The 12,116-nt window shown below is 23.0% G+C and overlaps 2 protein-coding genes and 1 long non-coding RNA gene across 16 annotated transcripts in view; 2 read left to right on the top strand and 1 right to left on the bottom strand.

The window, feature by feature from the left end:
- Nucleotides 1-842: 842 nt before the first annotated feature.
- On the top strand, nucleotides 843-2,667 carry LOC107998508 (terpene synthase). Of its 7 annotated transcripts, none has more exons than XM_017057818.3 (8): nucleotides 843-989; nucleotides 1,101-1,171; nucleotides 1,311-1,465; nucleotides 1,616-1,760; nucleotides 1,831-1,951; nucleotides 2,036-2,175; nucleotides 2,234-2,336; nucleotides 2,401-2,667. In XM_017057818.3, coding segments are annotated over exons 1-8 (969 nt in total). In that variant the 5' UTR covers nucleotides 843-988; the 3' UTR covers nucleotides 2,634-2,667. The 7 variants fall into 7 exon arrangements, with proteins under 7 accessions (XP_016913307.1, XP_016913311.1, XP_016913310.1 ...); XM_017057822.3 differs by having other exon boundaries at nucleotides 2,250-2,336; nucleotides 2,401-2,541; XM_017057821.3 differs by having other exon boundaries at nucleotides 845-989; nucleotides 2,250-2,336; nucleotides 2,416-2,556.
- Nucleotides 2,668-3,756: 1,089 nt separating this feature from the next.
- The window catches only part of LOC114577630 (uncharacterized), a 79,974-nt gene continuing 71,614 nt past the window's right edge, over nucleotides 3,757-12,116 (bottom strand). For 4 of the 7 annotated variants that reach the window (XM_062081237.1, XM_062081241.1, XM_062081244.1 and 1 more), the window contains 3 exons: nucleotides 9,553-9,692; nucleotides 8,046-8,197; nucleotides 3,757-6,039 (listed from right to left, as the gene is read on the bottom strand). In XM_062081237.1, coding sequence (XP_061937221.1) covers nucleotides 5,905-6,039; nucleotides 8,046-8,197; nucleotides 9,553-9,692 — 427 coding nt within the window. In that variant the 3' untranslated portion in view covers nucleotides 3,757-5,904. Of the gene's footprint in view, nucleotides 6,060-8,045; nucleotides 8,198-9,552; nucleotides 9,693-12,116 lie in introns of all 7 variants that reach the window. The other 3 variants (XM_062081240.1, XM_062081242.1, XM_062081239.1) reach the window with 2 other exon arrangements.
- Nucleotides 5,918-12,116, top strand: LOC114577632 (uncharacterized). Of its 2 annotated transcripts, XR_003697842.2 has the most exons (4): nucleotides 5,918-6,051; nucleotides 8,033-8,234; nucleotides 8,687-9,724; nucleotides 10,936-12,116. It is a non-coding gene; the product is annotated as an uncharacterized LOC114577632 (long non-coding RNA). The 2 variants fall into 2 exon arrangements; XR_003697843.2 differs by lacking the exons at nucleotides 5,918-6,051; nucleotides 10,936-12,116 and adding an exon at nucleotides 6,059-6,797 and having other exon boundaries at nucleotides 8,687-8,789.

The raw sequence follows: 12,116 nt of genomic DNA, 5'->3' as shown, positions 1-12,116 counted from the left end.
ATATGTAAATATTTTTTATTTTTAATATATTTTCTTATTTTTTATTTTTATTATATTATTATATTATTAATTATATTGTCTTTCTTTTTAATTTATTGATATTCTTCTATTCAAAAATTATTAGCCTATTAATTATTACGATTATCGAAAAAATGACTATCGAAAATTATTTAAAAAATTATTAAATAGGAAAAAATTAGTAATTTATTTAATATATAACATGTTTGCCATTTTTTTATGATTTTATGAATAACATAAATATCATAAATAGAAGATATGAATAAAAAAATAGAATAGAAAATAATTTTGTATTTTACTTCTGCTTTATTTTAATATAATGTATTTATAGATTGATTTGCATTGAAATGCATAGATTTTATACATATTTATAATTATTTATATGTATTTTTATGTATTATTAAACATAGAATAATATACATATTTAAATAATATATTTAAATAAACAACATATTTTATATGTTGTTTATTTATATTAAATAAACATACATATGTAACATAATTGACATAATTATAAATAATATAAAAATACATAGAATTCTATTAACATATTAAATACTTTTATTATAAAATAAAAGTATAATAAAACTAAAAAATAAAACAAGCTTCTGCTTATTCTGCTTCTTTAATATAATGAAATCTACTACTGAAGTGCAAACTAGACGAAATATTAAACCTTAGTAAGAATAAATTGTAATCTAATACATTTCCATTATTTTTCAAATTTATTCTTTTTAAATATAATCTAAATATCGGTATATAACAGAAGAAAGAAGAAATTCAAATCAAATTTAATATTTTTAAATAATTGTTATACGATATCTCTGAAGAAAATTTCATTTATATAATTTTATTTCAGATAAATTTAAATATTTAATTATCAATTAATTATTACCTTGAGAGAAATTATCAGTATAACCAATATAAGCAGACGATATCGCATAAGCAGTAGCGATTCTTATATATATGTAGTAAGTATTGCGGTTCATCGGTATAATTAATTTTCTTACATATAATAGTTCAAATAATTGCATATAGTGATAATTACATATAATAACGATACAAATTGATTATTTCAACAGTGTGTAAACACGTTATGGAGAAAGATAAAATTGTTCCTTATTCGCGTACCGGCAACAAGGAAGAAGATGAGGTTAGTTTGTTGTGAATCGTGGTCAATGAGGTTAAGAAAACTGTCAAAATGACAAGAATCAATCGGGTTTATTATTGTATTTTAAATTGTATTGTATCGTGAATTTTACATTTTAAAGAGACAATATATTTTTCTGTAGATATTATTGGAACCATATAATTACATTCTTCAAGTTCCTGGAAAACAAATTAGAGCTACATTAGCACATGCTTTCAATTACTGGTTAAAAATAAAATCAGATAAACTTCGTGATATTGGAGATATTATACAATTACTTCATAATGCCAGCCTCTTGTGAGTTCACAAATCTTATTTATTTTAACTTTTCAAACTATCATTTTTTTTTTTCAAATATTTTGAATATATTGGATACATTTACAGCATTAAAAACAATTGTATATATTTATAGAATCACATAATTATTGATTATTATAATTTTTACAGAATTGATGATATTCAAGATAATTCAGTTTTAAGAAGAGGTATTCCTGTAGCTCATAATATTTACGGTGTAGCATCTACAATGAATGCTGCAAATTATGCCATATTTATTGCTTTGGAAAAAGTACTTGCTTTAAATCATGTAGAGGTAAATGTTCTATGTAAAAATTTTTATTTTTTTTTATAAATTTTGATTTTAATATTAAAATTAATATTAGGGTATACAAATATATTTAGAACAGTTACTAGAACTTCATAGAGGTCAGGGTATGGAAATTTATTGGAGAGATAATTATATTTGTCCTACTGAAGCAGCTTATAAACAGATGACAATTCAAAGTAAATTTTAAATTGATAATATTTTCAAGTGATTTTATATTTGCTAATATTTTATTATTAAATTTTTTAAATTTTTTCTTATAGAAACAGGTGGTCTTTTTAATCTGGCTGTAAGATTAATGCAATTATTTTCTGAATGTAAAGAAGATTTTGTACCTTTAACTAGTATTTTAGGACTTTACTTTCAAATTCGTGATGATTATTGTAATTTATCTTCAGAAGAGGTAAGCTTTCAGATTTAATGACAAAATAAAAGTTATAGTATACCAAAAATTTTTATAGTATGTTGATAATAAAGGCTACTGTGAGGATCTTTCTGAAGGAAAATATAGTTTTCCTATTATACATGCTATACGAAGCCATCCAGAAGATAGACAGATAATAAGTATCCTTTTCATTAATTCTAAATAATCTAATTTTTTAAATATTCTTATATATTATATTCTTAGCTATTATTGATAAAGATATTCTTAGGCAACGAACAAAGGATATTGAGGTAAAACGGTATTGTGTTAAATTGCTAGAAAAATTTGGATCTTTTACTTATACAAGAACTTTATTAGAAGAATTGGATAAGAAAGCAAGAGATGAAATTGCACGTTTAGGTGGAAATCCCTTATTAATTCAAGTTTTAGATAATTTAAAATCTTGGAAACATGCAAAACACTCAGGAAATGAATAAAAATAAAAAATTAATTATATTATGTTTTTTAAAATTTATGTCTATACATATTTAATTTATGTACATTTTTTTAATATACATATTTCGAAATTAAATATTTTTTTGCTACATTTATAAAGGAAGAAAAATATAAAATTTTTCTTTATTTAACAAATAAAATGATAAACAATAAGAATTACTTCAAAATTTATATAAAAATGTTAATATTATTTGCTGCATGCATATTTTCAATTGATTATAAGTGAGATTCAAATATTACTTATTACATAGAAATACAAAAAGATATCAACTTAATCATATATATATATTAATATATATACATAAATATTATATGTATATACATATATATGACATTTTTAATAAAAGTTTCAATGAAAGATCTCTAATAGAATAAATAATCTTTAGTATTAATATTAACATTTTTTTCAATATGAAAATATCTGTAACTATAAGTATTCAAATTTTTTAACTAATTTTGTTATCTTAATTTTCTATGCTCTTTGAAAATATATAGTATATTTGTACAAATGAATAAATTATAAATGAATATGGAACTCCGCACATAAAACTATATTATATTATTTTTTATTATTTTTTAATAATATAATATAGTAAATTGATCTAATTTTTATTTATTGTTTTTCATTTTTTTAAAATTCTTCCTGATAACATATAAATTTCTATTTTTTTAATTATTTTTTATTCTTCTTTGTCTTCCATTTTATTAAAAAAATTTTAAAAGTGGAATTTAAATAAATCTAATCTTAATTAAGAAATAATCAAAGATAATTGATAAATTTTTTAATTTAATAATATAATATTATAGTTGAATTTTTACATATAATTTTTAAATATAATTTTAATAAATTCATTTTTATTATATTTATTAAATAATAATATAGATGGATTATTTTTGCACTAATTACAAATTTATATAAATGTATATTTATGTAAAACATTTTCTTGACAGTATCATTAAAAAATAAAATTGACAAATGATTTTCAGTATGATGTATATTATATTTTAGAAATATTCATAATAATAATAAATTAAAGTAAATTTACAATTGTAATCAAAAATTGAAATGAAAAATTATATTAAACAAATCATGTAAAACGACTATTTATTAATTATATTTTGATTTTTATTATAGGTTGCCATACATATATAATAATTTAATTAACATTGTTTAATATTAAATTTACAATTAATTTCGCTTATATGGAAATATTACTACTGATTTATACATCATGCGATCATATGCTGTACAATTGATAATGTGATATAATATATATTGTTACATACAAAACCATTTGTAACAAATAAATGTATCTTCTTTAAATCTTAGCAATGCATTTATAATGTTTTATAATATTTTTGTTTTATCACATTCTTTCTCATATGTTTTGTCATACTTTCAAGTAAAAACTATAATTTTGAATATGTAACATGTTAAAAAACATGTATTTAAATTTATATACGGAATAATAAGAATGAGAATAATTTATTTTAATTATTATTTTTTTTATTTAAATCTAGACATGTACACGTGGAAAACATTATATAATGATATTAAAAAACAAGTATTAAAAATTATAAATTTTATAATTTTTTCATTTTTATTCTTTATGATATATAATAGTTAATTGAATAATTATATATTGTATTATTATTAATTATTATTAATTAGTCATAAAATCGAGCATAGTTGTAAAAACATATCATTCTTATTTCTCTCTTCCCATTCGATAAAAATATAAATAAATAATATTCATTCATACAATCATTAACAATCATAATAACTTTGCACTAATTTTACGATTTTAGAAACAGTTATTATATTTTTTTAAAATTGCAAAGCTATTTAAATATAAATGCCTATATTAATTCTATAAGCTATTATTATCAGAATTATATTTTCATAAATTAATACATGCTCAAAACATATTATTTACTATCACATATTCTATTATTCATTTATACATGCTATGTTATTCATCATAAATTTGAGATTTTTTCTGTTTTCATTATTATGTTTTGAAATAAATTAAAAATTTTTAAATTTCAGAAATAAAATTTTTATTTAAATAAATTCTTATTTATACAAATTATTTTAATATTTATTAATAATTTTATAATTAATAAATATATTAATAATAATATCAATAATTTTAATTATTATTCTTATTTTAAAAAAAGAATAATATTATAATTTTACGATATTCTCAAATTTATGATTGAATTTATTATTCATAACTCTTTTTCCGAATCACCTACGCAAATTTTTTACATCACTCTGAAATTTATCTTCACAGTCATTAGAATACAATCATTTATGATTAATTATTTTAAAACATTTACTACTTACACAAATACAAATAAAACATCGTCATTAAACATTAGAGCATGAGAAACTGTCAGCTTTTTTTTTTAAATAACATTTGAACGCGCGCGTATATATATCGAAAGGAACTCTTAATGATCTAAGGCCGATTGCAAATCATATGCAACAATCTCTAATCCAGTGTTTCCTGATTCTTTTTAAAAGTAATTTGATATGATAGTATATTTGTTATATTTTAAAATATTCATATCAACTAAGGATTAGAGTAAGATTTAATCAAAAATTGAATAAAATTTAATATCGATTATTTCAAATGTAGATAAAAATAATACTTTATTATATCATATGTTATTTAATGTAACCATGAATTTTTATTGTGCATTGATCTATATAAATTCTATTTTTCAACATTATTTATAAATATCAATAAATATTACATATTTTTATGTTTCATAAAATTTTAATATTATTTTCGTGACATTGATTAGGAAACACTGTTCTAACGTATGCGATATTTCAATCTATCAACTATATTGACTCGTAAAAAATTTCAACTATGCAAAACGAAAACGAGAAATCTTGCAAATATTTTTACATATCTCAATAATCCGACACTCTTCATCTTTGATCAAATTTCTCAACGAGTCTCGTATTTTACCTGTTCATTTTTGGACCGCTGAACTTCCTTCGGAAAGTTTCATCGTTCCTCTGTTCAACTTTTCTGTAACTTTTCGAACACGCAAAGCTTTCTCCTTCCTTTCTTTTCTGTATATTACATTCTCGCAAAAATGCCATTGGCTTCTGTATATCGCGGAAGAAGCTTGAATTTTGACATCGTTTGCAAAATGTCGAGATCGGCGTTTCTTCTGTCTCCTATCAACGACTAAGATAGCGTAGCTATTTGACATGTCCTTTGTTCCGGTTCACTATCCTCGTCTGATTCGCTTGCCCACGAGGGCTGACGTTCGTGTCATATTTCCCCATCGCTGTCTCCCACTCGTCCTGTTGGTCCAGACACACCGTCGTCCAGTACTTCCGTCACCTTGTGCGATGCACTCGATCTTAGAAAAAAGGTTCTTTTCTTTGTGGTCAGGAGAATGAATTTGTTAGCCATCGGACAATTCTTGTTTTCACGAATGATATATTAGGAATTAGGTTATGTCACGAGTAAGAGATGTTATGTTGTGAATGATTGTGAATCGAGGATTTTCGTAAAAGAAAACGAGAATGATATCGAAAGGAATTGATCGACATGAGTGAATTATAACAAACATTGAATAAAATAAAGAATTAGAAAACCACATATCTATAAAATAATCGAAATGAATTTTTAGATATGGCGATATGATTCGATCAGAGTTTGAAATTTTTTTTTTATATAAAAAGTATACATAAAAGTAAAATTGATAGTTGTTATAGCTAGTTATAAGTATTTAGAAGAAAAAAGAAGTGCAAGTGAACATGAGTCATCTGTTTTATCAGTGCAAATCAAAAAGTGGTGTAAAAATTGAAAAGAAAAATATTATTTATTTATTTTAATTTATAAATTAAAAGATGTTTACATATTTTAATTTTATTTGATACTTTTATTGAATTACTAATTATAATATATGATTGTCGAATATAAAAAAGATTAGTGAATAAAAGAAAAAGAGAAAGAATTGAAAATCGAAGTAAACATATTGATAATTTTTATGGCGCGAAAAAATAGTGGGGATAACTGCTAAATCAGTAGTTGTCAAAATATCGGCAAAAAATCAGCAGTTCTTTTCAAAATCTCAAAATATTCATTATAAAAAAAATTTATATAATTTACAAGGTAATAAAATTAATAATAATCATATTAAGATTGCAGTATCGAAATGTATTGGATAAGTAAATTTAAAATTAGAATAAAAATTATAAAGATTTAGAAGGGCAGGTTAAAGTGTGAGAATATTTAATGCTTTGTTTTGCTGCATTTTAACCTATTAAATGGAATTGAGTCGCCATGTTGATATTATTTTTACAATTATAATAAATTTAATATGAAAAATTCTCATTTTCGTCAAACGATAGTTTTTGTTAAAATAATATTTTTAAAAATTATTTTTCTAACTATAATGAATTATTTTAATGTGAAATAATAATATATTTTTATATTAATTTTTTTTAAGTTTGAGTGATAAATAGGATATTTTTTGGTAAATATTAAATATACAAATTATATAAATAAAAATTTTATTTAATTTCATCTCATTGCCATGGTTTTTATGATATTTGTTTCTGTTTACTATTAATTTCCATAAAAATATTTTCAAATAATATTTGATATTGAGAAAGTATCCACTAAACAGGTTAAAAACAGATTAAATGTATGTGTGCATAAAAAACTGTGGAATAATTAATTTTCCAATAATGATTTTTCAATTATTAAACTGTAAACTTTTTTCAAAAGAAATTAAAATTATTCTATTCTATTGTTCTATATAATGTTTTTCATATAAATAATGCACATTGAAAAAAAGTAATAAGAAAGTTATATATCATAATTCTCTTCATTTTCTCTTTTAATTTGAATAATAATTTAAAATAATAATAAATTATGATAATTGTAATTAAAATTACAATTTCTTTTAAATTACCATATAATTCCATTTCAATACAAAAATAATATTTTCATAATAACAAATGATTTATTTGAGAATCACTTTACTTAATAAAATATACAATTAAAATATATTTCAATTTTGAAATTTCTTTATAATAAATTCAATTTTAATTACTTTTTTTTTTCCATAACAATCTTAATCATTTCAATTATTTAATATATTACCATTTTCACTTAAACTATTAAAAAATCTTCAATTTCTTAAATATCTAATTTCTTAAAAAGAAAATTTTCAGTTTAAAATAAATTGAAAAAAATTAATAAAACAATGAAAGGATTATCTTGTACAACTGTAATTAAATTACATTTCCTTCATAGCAGAAATTTAAGGATTTTCAACGTTAATCTCTTAATACAGAAAATTACATTTTTCTTTTATTTTATTTTCTTTCTTTTTTTTTTAGCTCGTATACTTACCAAAACTTCTTCAAAACGATCGTAATTCTCAGGCCTAGTATTTAGAAGGCTCTCGCCAACTGAATCCGTGGCATTGCTCATCTGGCAGGAACCACGTATGCCCAAAGCACTGGATGTAATATGCAGCAAGGATAGCACTGCCAAAAGTCCGGCTGGGGATATAAAAACAAAAGGGAAATGCATAACGGGGTATATTTCTTTCATTTCAGTTTGCTTTCGATGTTATTACTTAACGTCAAATCCTTGTCTTTTTCACGTTCCTCTTATTCAAATATTTTTTCACAAAATTTCAGAATAATGAAAATTTATTACGGTTATATTCTTGAAATCATATAATATTTTGTCAAATTAAATCATTTTTTGATTGTAATATATACTAAAAATATTACATGTTTTTAAAATTATTGTACAGTTCCTGATCATTAAATTAGGATTATTTTAACGAAAAATTTTAAAGTTGCATAATTTTCTTAAAATTTGAAAATGAAAACTTTTATATTTTGATTCTTTAGATCAATTTTCTTGATTGTTAATTATAGAATTTTGATATTTGGATAATTTTTCCTAATTCGATGATCAGGATCAAAATAAAATTTTGAAAATGAAAAATAATAATTGTGTTTTTACCTTTGATTTTTTAGATGTTGAAAATTAAAAATCAAAATAAATAAGAAAATAAATTTAGATGCAATTTCTGCATTTGGATTTCTATACGAAACAAAATAAACTATCTTAAATGAAAAATAGTGATTTTTAAATCTTGTCTTTGATAACATATAATTCTCTTCTACAACTTAGGTAAGTTACTGTCGGTATGAGTCGATGAGATCCATAGGAAGGAGCGACAGCTTTCAGGTGCTGCATTAGATTTATGCAGACCCGAACTTGTTTTCGTGAATCCTTTGGGTGATAACATATTCACGAACAAGTTAAAATGTATATTATCAATGATAAAAATAGCATTATATTTATATATTATTTTGACTTGTTAATTAGTTTTTAAAATTTTAAAATGTAACAATTGTATATCTTAGTCTAATATAATTAATTATATTAAATTATACGTATCTCTAAACAATTTAATTTTTTTCATTCATCATAATTAATTTACAAATAATTTAGAAATATTCTATTTTTTAAATTACAAATTTTATTATTTTTCTTTGAGATTCTCCATTACTAAATTCTATTATTTCATATATTTTTAAAGGTAAAAATCTATTTCAAAATCGAAATGAATGTTTTCACATGAGAAAATACAAAATTTCTCCTAATTTAATTAAATGAAATAATATTGAAATATTTTCAAAATAATCATGTTAAATTATATCAAAAAATAATACGTTAAATAATTTTAATGATAGAATGAAAAAAATAAATAAAAGAAATAATAATTCTACCAATGCATTATTAAGCTATGAATCAGCTCACAAAAGGGTTCCTGTTGTTATTTTTAATTAATAATTTTCAACTTATAAATATTTAAACAACCAGTTTGCCAAGTTACCCGCAACATAGGACAACCATAGACTATACGGTTTCCATGCCAAAATACAGGATAATGGTAGATAAAACAATGCCCTCCGCCAACCTCTTGTTATCGCCAACACTGCCGACCAACAGCATGAACAAAGAGACTCGTCGTTCCTGAAACAAAATATATACAACGTTTTATCGAGGTCCGTGTCGTTCTTTGCAAGAACTAAGTCTTTTCAAATTGGATTTATAGATGCAATAAAGCGTTGAAGATTTTATTATAAGAAGAATAATTCATACATGTATTTTTTTTATAACTTTATTGGATAATAATACATAATTTTTTATATAATTTTGTGATTGTAATTTAGATAATAATAGATTTATTTTGTGAGCATATTGGAATATTTGAAAATTGGTAAGTTTAAAATAAAAAAAAAAAGATTATATGAAATAAATAAAATCTAAATTATTTATAAAATATTATTAAATTTATTGTAGAATCTCAGCATATATATAAATTCACTTACTGTTTTTGCAAATAATATTAAATTTATATTATATTTCAATTTGAATTTATATTTCACTGGAGTATTTCTGAAACAAATAAAAATAATCAGCAAATAATATTTAAAAATAGTAAATAATTTAATAAACCATAAATAATTAAAAAATATACTAAAAATTAGTAATATTAATAATTTATTTCAATTTAGAGAAAATAAAATTACAATAATCTATGAATGAATTGATATAATAGATTGTAATCAGAATTACAAATTGAAATGAAATGATTCAATCTATAATATCTATACAATTCTATTCATTGTTGAAATTGATGAAATTCAGTGATGCAACAATAATTAATTATTGTTATAGATATTTGATATTATCTGTATTAACTTCTCTAATATAACCTTTGGATTTAAAGATTATTACATTCTACATATATAAATTCTACCTATTTCATTTTAAATTAATAACTATTTAAAAAATAGTTCAAAATAATTTATCTTTGTGAAATGGAAATTTTATTATAAATATTATAAATATTAATAATACATTCAGATACGTTATTTTTTATAATATATTGGAACTCATTTTTAATCTAATCAAAAAACTATACTATATTATATGATAATACTTTTCACGGACAGACAAATAGAACAGGCCAGCCATAAATCAAAGGTATAATTTCCTATTATTTTTCTCATTTTCCAATCATCCACAATTACCTAAACCAATTCAAACAAAAGCCAATATCCCTTACAACATCTTTTTATAAAAATCCTATAGTTTCATTCGAGCAAGTCACGCGTTATTTAACCAACCTAACCTCCTTTTTCCATTTTCCCTTCATTGTCAGTCGAGAATTCTCGAGCCGAATCTCATTGATTTCCTAATGCCATTCCAGATTCCAATAAACGCAAAAACGACGAAATCGTGCAAACTATTCTCGAACGAGGGATTCTCACGAGTAAAAAGTAAGCGGTGGCAAGGATGGAAAACTAGACTGGTAATTACCACGTTCGAACTTTGTCCCAATTTCCTCGATCGCGGACTCACCTCCACGTGTAAAGTGGAGGGAGGGGGAAGCGGAGACGAAGATGGGCGAAGAAAATATGCAAGAACCTGATATAGATGTATAATAGAAGGGATCGACGACGATTGTGAGGCCACCGAGGAGGGTGGTCGTGCTCGAAGTGAATACGGCGAAAGATCGAGGTGGAATAAAAAGGGAGAAAGGAGTTTCCGAAGGGAAAAGACGATTTTATTGGCGGACGAACTTCCGACGATCTATCTCGGTTCGACACCACTCGTTTCGGGAGTTTATATTCTTGTCGACGTTATCAAAAGGAATAAAGTCGACGAATAAACGTCTGCCTCCTCCCCCCTCCCCTTTTTTTGTACCTTTCTTATTACGACCGATGAAAATCAGATGTTTTATACCGTGGAGGATTTTCTTCCCTCTTGCTTGTTTGCACTTCGATGAAAATACTCGAAGAGATGAAGAGAGCTGGGATGAAAAGGAGCTCGCTTTCCTGGTTTGGAATAATAGTGTGTGATTATTTAGGGATTTTGTTAGAAAGATCTGTTTTCAATGAACTGATTTTTTTCTTCTTCTTCTTCTTCTTTTTGGAATAAAAGTTTTGAACGTAGAAATTGATTTATGAAAGATATTTATAGATGTTTCATTTTTTATTTTGATCACGTTATTGTGTTTATCTGACTGACGTAAACTATTTTTCTGAATGTAACTTTCTTATTTTATTTTTTTTATGATTGTTTTATTCTACGTGCTTGGTCATGATTGGTCTATTCTACTTGTTCGGACGTGACTAGCTTATTCTATTTGGTTGGAAGCAACTGACGCATTCTACTTGTCTGCTCTGTTTTATTAACTTGATAGTGATTATTTTGTTCTATTTGTCTGATCATTTTACAGATTTTTAACTATTAAATATATCTAGTATAATATTAAATGAATTTAGTGACGGTGATAATTTAAACGTTTATATTTCTGTAAAAATCATGTATATGAAAATATTTATAATAATTTAGGAATAAGAATAACATATAGAAAGAATATGCTAA

Source organism: Apis cerana, linkage group LG11 (assembly GCF_029169275.1).
Source record: "Apis cerana isolate GH-2021 linkage group LG11, AcerK_1.0, whole genome shotgun sequence".
Classification (NCBI taxonomy): Eukaryota; Metazoa; Arthropoda; class Insecta; order Hymenoptera; family Apidae; genus Apis; species Apis cerana.
Note: the sequence above shows the minus strand (reverse complement) of the source record. Positions and strands in the feature narration are given on the sequence as shown.